The sequence below is a fragment of the Tiliqua scincoides genome, chromosome 2 (assembly GCF_035046505.1).
Source record: "Tiliqua scincoides isolate rTilSci1 chromosome 2, rTilSci1.hap2, whole genome shotgun sequence".
NCBI classification, from domain to species: domain Eukaryota; kingdom Metazoa; phylum Chordata; class Lepidosauria; order Squamata; family Scincidae; genus Tiliqua; species Tiliqua scincoides.
This window is the reverse complement of record NC_089822.1, coordinates 217,503,017-217,513,643: the sequence shown is the minus strand read 5'-3', so window position 1 is coordinate 217,513,643 and position 10,627 is coordinate 217,503,017. Positions and strand designations below refer to the sequence as shown.

General features: G+C 40.4%; 1 protein-coding gene across 2 annotated transcripts in view; it reads right to left on the bottom strand.

The window, feature by feature from the left end:
• Window positions 1-8,752: 8,752 nt before the first annotated feature.
• CACNA1D (calcium voltage-gated channel subunit alpha1 D) overlaps window positions 8,753-10,627 on the bottom strand; it is a 277,638-nt gene continuing 275,763 nt past the window's right edge. For both annotated transcript variants that reach the window (XM_066613921.1, XM_066613922.1), the window contains one exon: window positions 8,753-9,046. In XM_066613921.1, the coding sequence (XP_066470018.1) occupies window positions 8,753-9,046 (294 nt within the window). The remainder of the gene's footprint in view (window positions 9,047-10,627) is intronic.

Sequence of the window (10,627 nt, the reverse complement as noted above, 5' to 3'; positions counted from 1 at the left end):
CAGCTTAAAGTGCCAGAGGCCGGTCCCATCCCCCTCCCATGCCTGCCCCACCCACTGGTCCACCTGCCTTTCTGTACCCCAGAACATCCCCAAAATGCCCCCCTGCCCTCCCTCAGCCCCCAAGGCGCTGGCCCACTACCAGTGCAAACTTACTTCCCTCAGTGCTTGATCTGGCATAGGGAGTCTGGCGCCCATCCTTGCACTCTTCCTCCAACTCCTGTGGTGATGTGAACATGCTTTAACAGCACATTTGCAACACCCGGAAGCTGGTGCAAGGGACTTGAACCAGCTTAGGTGCAATCTAGGATTGCGCTTGAAGTAGTGTAACTGTTTCAGGAACTGCTTCAAGAAATTACTTAGTGTTATTTCTTTGAGAGGAGCTCATTTACTAGCCAGACTTTGCTAGCCAGATTCATGTAAACAACCACCACCACCCCAATGAGTGGGCCAAACCACCACCATCACCAATGAGGGGGCCAAACAAGCCTCCAAGGGAGGAATTCAAAGCCCTTGGCAGTGATAGAAAAAACCAAAATATGTCTCCCCCAAATGAACTTCAGAAAGGGGGGAACATAGAGCAGAGTTCCTGATGTTGAGCGATGGTAGGCATGGGGGAAAGAGACAGTCTTTTAAATATTGTGGTCTTAGGCTGTTAAGGCTTATAATCTACACACTGAACAGAACCCAGAAATACACTAGTAAGCAGTGAAGACAGTACAGAATGGATGTCATATGCTGTCATGCACAAGTCCCAACTAGAACCTGTGCATCAAGAGGAGAGTATTTTTCCTCCATTTTTTGCAGTTCCTTCAACCAAGGAAGCCAAGTTACCCCAGAAGGAAACTACCTTTGAAAAATGGGCTCATCTTTTTGCTTCTTCATCAGGTCTGTAAAACTTGCAGAGAAGACAGGTCAGCTGGAGATATGCTTAATGGTGGCTAAAAGAACCCCAATACATCTATGGTCAGCCCCACCCATGAGGCCATGACAATTTGAGCAGCCAAAAGAACCACCCTCAAAAAGTTGAGCTGGATGGTAGGGTGAAATGGTACCTTCCCCCCCCCCCATAATGCTATGACTTTTTACTTACAAAAATTTGCAGAGAAAACTTATGACCCAAGCTGCTGCAGTCCATGCATTTTCATTAACAAAATTCCCCCAAATCACCTTCCATTGCCCACTACACAACTGCTTGTAATGCCCCAACCCCTCCACTGTCAGGTCATCCGATCTGACCTGGCTCATTCACAAATAAGTTGTCTGTTGGTGTGAAGAACATTCACATATCAAGTGAAAAGCAGGCATGTGAGAACCAGCCCTTCAGAGTAAATGTGCACAGAACTGTGCTGCAAGCCTGCTTCTACATATGAATCGTACTTGCTGGATACTTTTCTATTTGTTTTAGGAAGTCTGTGGCTGAAAGGACAATATATTAATTACTCTTATCATTATGGGGTAGACAGTGGTCAATAAAACAAGCAACTCTGGGGAGGGTTGTAGGATTACCTAAATCTTTTCCAGCCTTTGGAAAACAAACTTACTTATCAAATGCAGATAACTGTAACTCTGGTTAGCATGATATTAGAAGGAGCTGAGATTTCAATAAACTCATATGACATCAGTAAATAAACAGTTTCATAATAAACTAATTGGGCCTTCCTAGGAAGAATAATTTACTCTGGAAAACAGAAGACAGGTTACCAAAACCTGCTGACTTAAGAGCTGGCTGGAGGGACAACTGCAGATGCTCTAAGCAAGTCCTGCTACCTGGTCTTGCTGCAAAGCAGTAAAAATGTGGAGCATTGTAATTAACTGGGGAAAGGAGTAGTATGTGCGAATCTGAATGCCACTGAAGAGAAGATGTGACAGCAGAGAGCACTGTCCCAAAAGAAAGCAGGTAAATCATTTCTCAGATACATGTTCTGTCATTAAATTGCAGACAAATGCATGTATTACTCAATGTGATGCAAGTGGAATATATGGATTTTGTGCCTTTTGCTGTGTTACAGTTTTGTGCAGTACTGCACTTAAGGCATTCAAATCAGCAACCTATGTTATAGTAATAGTGATGAAAAACAGAGATACTGATTTCAACATTCTATATGGTTTATTCTTCCACATGTGGTTTATTCTTCTACCATGTGAAGATAGAGTGATTTTAAAATATTGCCTACTAGCAAAATATTCTGCGGGGGGGGGGGGGTGAAGATAAAATACCACTACATCCCAGGGTTCACAGGAGGCAGAAATGGTTGGTTATATAACTGCAGAAGATACTTTAGCTTTTGTATAATGCATATGGACTTCTAGGTTATGAAGAGACTGACACTGTAAATAACTGTATGGCATGGTAGGTCTTTGATCCTCATGCAACCAGAGGAGGTTTTATAACCTCTGCATGACATTGTTTTTCTACAGGTCCTGTAATTCATTTCCCCCATTATAATGGTAGTTTTATTGTCATAAGTACTATGAACTGTCCCAATTACTTGGATTGTCAGAAGATCTAATAGAAAAGAGATTTCTAGTTTAAAACCTGGGAATAGGTATTATGGCCCAGTCCTATTAGGGCCTTGTGCTGCTGGAACAAACATTCTGGTGGCATAAGATTGCCCCTTATAGCTTTCACAAAATGCGACATGCCAGTCAGAAAGCCTGGCTGCCACTGCAGGTGGTAAGCTGCTGGGTCCACGTGTCAGTGGCCAGAGGACGCCTGCCAGTGCCGGATGATTGGGGCAGATGGTGGGAGGGAGGTGGGGAGGGCTGGAACGGCAGAGATGGGTTGCAGAGGAGGGCAGATTGCTGCTGCCATAACCTTCCTACGCCTCAGTTTTAGCAGCAGCACATGCGGATATCCTAACCGCAGTCCCAGCCCCAATCCTCCAACCTTGGGTCCAGATGGACTTGAAGCAGTGATATAGCAATATAGCTGGTGCAGGTCCAAGTAGACCCAGCAGGCTGGTTAACCTTAGGGCAAGCAAACAAATGTTCCCTTGCCCCACATTGGCCTCCAGGGCATGAAAAAGCCCCCATGGGGTACAGGCACACCCCATTTGCCAGCTGCATCGCCACATGAGGAGTTGGGTTGGTTTGGGCTGTTAAAATGACCTCAGTATTAGCAGCTATTGGATTTGCCACCTGCCCCTAACATGATCACTGGAAAAAGAAGGCCCTCTGGATTCAAATATGAAACCCAGGTCCAGCAGTTTGCTGAAAAACAGGTTGATGCAAAAAATACCCACTTGGAAGGGAAAGAGAAATGGCAAACTTAGACTTGTCAATGTTATGTCAACACTTTAATGAGCATGATGAGAAGAATTCAAGGCACTGTTGCAATTACTGTGTGAATAAGATAACATTGAGGAAGAAGCCAATTAAAACAGACCCCAGAAAGAAGGCTGGTTGATAATAACTGGGGCAGAGTCTTACTGAAAATATCTATGCTGCCAAAGTTTATAGCTCTTTGAGGATCAAACAACATGCTAATCATATTATTAAGGCACATATTTAAAACAAGAAACATTAATGAAAGGCATCTAGGGCAGGATCCAGATTGGGATTATGGTGAGCAGAGTGAAGTGTTAGTCCTTTTTGTCAGTGTCATTTTCCTGCTGAAAACAGCTCCTTCCCAAAGCTACTATTTGTCTTGGAAGCAGTTGTTTTTTCCTAAATAAAAGGAAACTAACCCTCACTACCTCCTTGCTGCAATTAGGTTTCCAGTGCCCTGGACAGAGAGAAATCCCTTCTACCCACATTTTCTTCCTTCCCTTCTCTTTGCTGAATTCATTTTTCTCCCATGAGGGAGGTGCTCACAACATATAAGAAAAAACAATGAAATGCAACAAAAATAAAATGTCCAACAACAACAAAAAGAACACATTGAACAGGGCAAAAAATAAATCAAAACAGCATAACTAATTGGAGCCAGAACAGGTCAATAAAAGTATAGGCCCCCAAACACTATACAGAACAGAAATTTTTCTGTCCCTATCAGAGCAGTAGGAGTCAATGTGATATCCAGCAAGGAGTCCTATAATCTGGGTGCAGAGCTATGGATCTCTGAAATTTGGCATGGGCTACTATTGACAATACTCATGTATGTAGCATATTTCAAAGTGGAAATTTCTTTTCAGTGTTCTGTATTGTTTGTATATTGATCTAACTTTTAAGTATAACAAAGAGACATTGAAAGTTATTGGACTTCATGGTGGCTGTTCCATTCCTTTTTCATATATGATGATCCAGGACCTGTGGGATCATACCAGACTAAGAACCTCTAATTTGCAGTACATTCTTACGTCCTTAGTAGAATTTAGCTCAGCTTAGGCTAGAGACAGGCAGTAGTTGAAGACAGTACAATACAGGCATCAGTTCTCTTGGTGGACTTTCTCACTTCTTTTGTTCTCATATCTAGTCAAACAGGTGCATTTTTGATGCATGACAAAGACTTGGGGACAGGGCAGGAGTGGGATGACTGCACAGATCATGGGCAACAGTATCTCATCTGTTAATCCTCCAATAAACTTATTTTTATTTATTTATAAAGCACCTAAAGTCTGACTCCAGCATTGATTGTGCTTGTTAATTATATAATGTTACTGTTGTTTTTGAGGCTAGCTAGATTTCCCAAAACGTTATACGTACATCTAAAAGGCATAAGCTTGATGTATAGTCTTTAGAATTAGCCAGCCCATGAATTCCCCCTGGAGCTTTTCTGCTTCCTGGCTAGACTTGTGTAAACACCCCTGCGTAGCATATTGTACATTTTTAAATTACTATTTAAATTATAAGAACATAAGAACAGCCCCACTGGATCAGGCCATAGGCCCATCTAGTCCAGCTTCCTGTATCTCACAGCTGCCTACCAAATGTCCCAGGGAGCACACCAGATAACAAGAGACCTCATCCTGGTGCCCTCCCTTGCATCTGGCATTCTGACTTAACCCATTTCTAAAATCAGGAGGTTGCACATACACATCATGGCTTGTACCCCGTAATGGATTTTTCCTCCAGAAACTTGTCCAATCCCCTTTTAAAGGCGTCCAGGCCAGTCGCCATCACCACATCCTGTGGCAAAGAGTTCCACAGACCAACCAGACGCTGAGTAAAGAAATACCGTATTTTTCGCTCTATAAGATGCACCTGACCATAAGACGCACCTAGTTTTTAGAGGAGGAAAACAGGGAAAAAAATATTCTGAACCAAATAGTGTAATAAAATATGTCTCTCCACTGCCCTGTTTCCATGCTCCTTAGCATATTTTACTACCTCTAATTTAAAAGGAATTTTATATGCTAGCCTTTTCTGCTTTATCATCCTTGCACTGGTAGAATGAGGTACTGTAGTATTTTTCTGCAAGTGCATTGTCACTAAGTGCTGAACATTTGCATTACCACTGAGCGCCTGCATTTGCATTTCAATTTGCATTTGCATTACCATTGCATTTGCATTTGCATTACCACTGAGCACAGGCAGGACCCTGGTCAGGGGCAGAAGCACCTGCCAAGGAGGCTCTGCTGCCCTGAGAACGCCTGCAGCTTTGCAGTATTCGCTCCATAAGACGCACACACTCCCCCCCCCCACTTTTTGGGGGGGAAAAAGTGCGTCTTATGGAGCGAAAAATACGGTATTTTCTTTTAAGCTCTTCTGGGAGCCTGACCTAGCTGAAAAGTGGTGTATAAATATAAATAAATAAATTTAAGTAGTTTAACTAGGAAAGAACCTTTTGAACACATTTGGCTGATCAGCCAAATAAAATGGAGATCACTTGCTGGAAATCTTAGGACTGGCTCACGAGCCTCCCCAGCATGCAGGTGCTACATGCAGTGGGGCACAGGAGCTTTGGGCTTGCATTCCTTCCAACACCCTGAATACAGCACCCTGTAGTGTGAACATGTGTGTGAAGGTTCCGCTCTTTCGATCTGAACACCCCTTTTATCCCAGGAAACAGACTGCTTGATCTGTACCTACTCTTACAGGTGTTTACATTTGCAAGTCCCAATTTATACTACAGGTTTATGTACAGTGAGGGATGGAGAACAAGCCCAAGACTAGTTCCTATACTACTATGCCTTAAGATGGAGGGGCTACAAGATGGAGGGGCTACAATAGGTTTTGAAAGTAGAAGCGTCAGGAAAAGCCTGCTGAAAGCCAAAAGTGCTGGTTTCTAATGCCTGCACTGATTTGTCCTTAAAGTGTGCGTTCTTTGTGAACATTGGTCTAGCTAGTGACTGGCAGAAGCTCTCCAGCATTTCATACATGGCCCTTTCTGGGGAATCTTCTGCATGCAAAGCAAGTGCATCACTGAGCTAAGACTGCATTCCCTGAGCTGACTGTTGCTTCCCACCCATTCCTTTTCCACTTGTAGGTAAAACAGATTTTACTAAGAAAGACACTGTAAGATGCCAGTTTACCTTGAAAGGAAACCAATGCAGGAAAGACTGCTTGCAGTTTGGAAAAGTGGAATAAAAAAAGTCAAGCCTTACTATTGATTCTTTGCTGGGAGGCATTTCTATTGAATTTATTTATTTATTTATAGAATTTATATCCCGCCTTTCTGTCCCGGCAAAGGGCACTTCATGGGATGTACACTTGCACAGCTCCCATTTGATTTAGTGGGACTCTTCAAGGGAACTTACCTGTAAATTATACCCACAGTTGTTACAGGCATTATGTTCCCTGATCATAATACACCACTTGTACTTTAACAAACATACACATACATTGATGGTCCATCCTCATTGGCAAGCTTTCCACTGTGGCCCAGGACTCGCTCCATGTTTTTTGGTCTAGTGCGACTGTTGTCCAGTGCGGCAATAACAAACATAGGAAACCATTTTTTGGTTTCAATTTATGGAAGCTACTAGTAAAGAGACTCTTAAGTATAATAAAATTATTACACATTTTTATTCAGAAGAACATTTTGCATTTCTTTTCATACAAAATGATGTAAGTCAAGAAATAATTTACAAACCCTTAAATTCTCTCCTGGCATTTGAAAGAAGAACGATTCAAGAAGAGGTCTGTAAGGTATCCATAGCAAATTGCCACTGTGTACAAAATGGTTGTATTAACATATTTTATATATGTCACACTTGGAAAAAAAATGTGACTTTAATTGCTACCTATTTTATTAATACAGATAAACCCTGATAAGGTTACTTGGCAAAGCAAGTCAATTTATCCAGTGTAAATAAAATAGACTTTTGACATTTATCATTTTCCAAAATTTTATCAGGTTTCGTAGCAGGATTTTACTGCATCGTATATAATATCTAAGCCCTCCTTTGATTGCATAAAAAATAAACCCTTGAAACAGTACACAGAGAACACCAAAAGATGAGGCGACCAAGCCATACTCCTAACATGTTAGGAATCTTTTGGTTCTGTAAATGTTTCATCACATGCTCCACTTTAAGCAAAGGAGCGTGCTGACATTTTCCATCTAGCTACTAAATTCTTTATTCGTAATTACTCTCGATCAAGCTGAATACCTGGACACTTTATTAATAGCAAAAAATACGCCAAGGTCAAAGAAAACCTTGATAAAGTGGCCCAATTTAAATTATTTTTATTCACCTGTTATTGCAGAAACTGTGGTATAAATGAAAGCACAGCTTGTTTTCAGTCAACAAGGTTATAGGTAACTCCAAATCTCTTATCTTTTCAAATATAGATCTGCAAATTGTCATCTTTCATATCTTGTGTATAGCAAGACTCCTATTGACTCAAAATATTTTATAAAATCTCTGTAGCATCAATTTTCTTAAATGTTACCTCAAAAGCATTTTACAATGAAGAAATAAGAGGTGGCTCTATTTTAAATATTTAATCCTATAGCTCTATACAATCCAAGTAAAAATACTTCTATCTAGAATTCAGTGGAGAGTTACAATAATTAGGCTCCATAAATATTGCTGCAGTTCAATTACGGTACAATAATTACAAAATATAGAACATCTCTTTACAAATACAAATGATTGTAATTACAATTTATTTACAATAATCTCTGCTATATAATTTTTAAAACAAACTATCTTATTTTAACTCTACTTAACCTGGTTGCCAGTGCATTGGTAAAAATGCAATTATTCCAGTATATTTTGCCCTTATAATGTGATAGTCATAAAACAGACTATCTTAAATGATATTTTGCTATGTAAACTGATGTTACATATGAGAACAATGATTTTCAGCATCAGTCCAATAGAACAAGCTCTTGTAGTTAGAGTGTGACAAACTATTAGATAAAAACTTTTTTTAAAAAGGAGGCAAATTTGAAAACAATATCTGAGTGGATATGCTGAATGCAGTGAACATTTGATATGCTGTGTAATTAGAGGTCATGACACTTTTAATTATCACCATATTCTTCTCCTGAAGGCTTTTTTTGTGTGTGCCAAACCTTTCCACTGAGAAACAGCCGTAGCACAAAGCCGAAATGGCCATCTTTCAACTTTTTCTTCATCTTTTTGAAAACAGGCTGGTTAGATTCTCCTTGGGTCAAAAGATCAACCTTCACTCACTGGTGAGCTCAAGATTCTATAGCAAAGGCCTTGACACCCTGCCACTCTGATCCTGATTCACCACCCTGGAGTCACTAACTAGTAAATAAAAGTATGGCTTCCCCGTGATGTGACACCATCACTCGTGCAAAGCTTGATTCCTTATTAATTCCAACTAGTGCCTAGCATCTTGGAACTATGAGGCACTTTTGTTTGTTTAAAAATTACACAATTTATCTTGCTAAATACTATAAGGTTGTAATGCATATCATTTCATCAGCTAAGTCTTCTTCATATTTACCAGTATCCGGCTCTTCATCACTATAGCCAGGACCAAAGTCTTGAAGTTCATAATCTTGTCTGTTTAAAATGGGGAACATGTCACCATTGGTTCCATTGCTAATGTTCCCATTGAGAAGATTACTTGCAGCACTTTCCATCTCATCAATAGTCATGTCACAAGCATCTGCAATCTCATGTTTTGTAGCAGAAACAAACTTTGGGTCCTTTGCATACCGTCCTAATCCTTCAGATATTAGTACCTGTAGAAGTAATACCACAAAAGTGAATTTGACTTTTAGGATAAGAAATCAAAATCAAATACAGGTCCAGCCTTGTTATACATGGATTTTTTATACACAGATCTGACTCAACACGAATGGCCCCTGCAAATGAGAAGGAATGTGCTGATCCCTGGAGAAGGGGAAAAATGCATCCCTTTAAAATCACAGTTTAAAAAACTGCTTTTTATTGTTGTAGAGATGCAATTGTTTATAGGTATAACCTAATTATCTCAACTGTTGAGTACCCTTTAAATTAAAGGAAAGCAGTCCTTTAACAATAGACTCATAAATGGGAGAGAGGGCAGCTGGCTGACAATCTGTCAATCATTCTCCAGGCACAAGGTAAACCCATGTGAACAAAGGCTAAATGGCAGAGATTATCACCTCCATTCTTTCCCCCTCACTGGGATTCCTGGTAAAGGGAAAGATTGCTGTCTTCTAGTGAAGCCTAAGCGCCTGGAGAAAGACTGAAGGCCTCTGTGAGAATTTCAGAAGGTCTGCAAGACTGTTTTTGAATCAGGGGAGCAAAGGGACTTTGTTTTTTAAATTGATTTGCTATAGTGCGTTTTTTGGCATGGACTCAACCTGTAGAAGTAAAGCTTCAAAACTCTATTCTGTAGGATATATTTTGCTGTTCAAGAGACTTTTGAAAACTTTTTCTAAGTATTATTTATAATCACAATTATGATCCTCACATGTAAAGTGCTCCCCTTTGAAGATGTTTATCAGTCCATGTCATAAAACACATTTCTCATAAAAAAAAAAATGGTTCTGATCAGTACTGTCAGAATTCAGAGCATTAAGCACTGGCACTGCCAATCATCTGTTTTATATAAAAAAGAAGCTTCTTTGCATGTTCAGCAGGAAAATGACCTCTAGCACTCAGATCATTTTTGTAGCAGAAAACAGGGCTGAAATCCAGAGAATTAGTAAGGAAACTGACACCAGAACGCACTGAGCTGAAAGACTATGGAATAAACTCTAGAAAATGTATTCAGCTAATTAAGGATGCACTTTAATGTAAATTCTTTTGCTTAGTTACTCATTGAGGCATATATATCTTGATCATCTGTAAAATGAAGAACAACCAACAGAAGAGTGGCATTATATTTCTTATATATTATCTTATATTTAGCTGGGGGAGAGCAACTGTTCCTCTTCACTCCAGCATGGTATCTTTTCCAGTGGCTATTGCTGCTGTCTCTTCTGTATTTTGTACGACTGTAAGTCTTTTTGGGACAGGAACTGTTTATTTAACTACACAAACTGCTCTGTGAACTACCCTTGTTGAAAAGCACTATACAGTCAGCATCCACGGGGGATCCATTCCTGGCCCCCTGCAGATACCAAAACCTGCAAATAAACAAATATGCAGTCCCAGTCCATAGAGTGATATTCTCCGGTCACTGGAGTTATTCAGAGGCCTCTACAGCCTCAGAAAGGCACCGGCTGTGTCTGGGAGATCAGGTTTGGCCTCTACTGCAGGTTCGGAACTCACTGTTAGTTAAAACTGGAGGTCCTGAATCTGCGGATACAGATGTGCGACCTGAATAATAATAA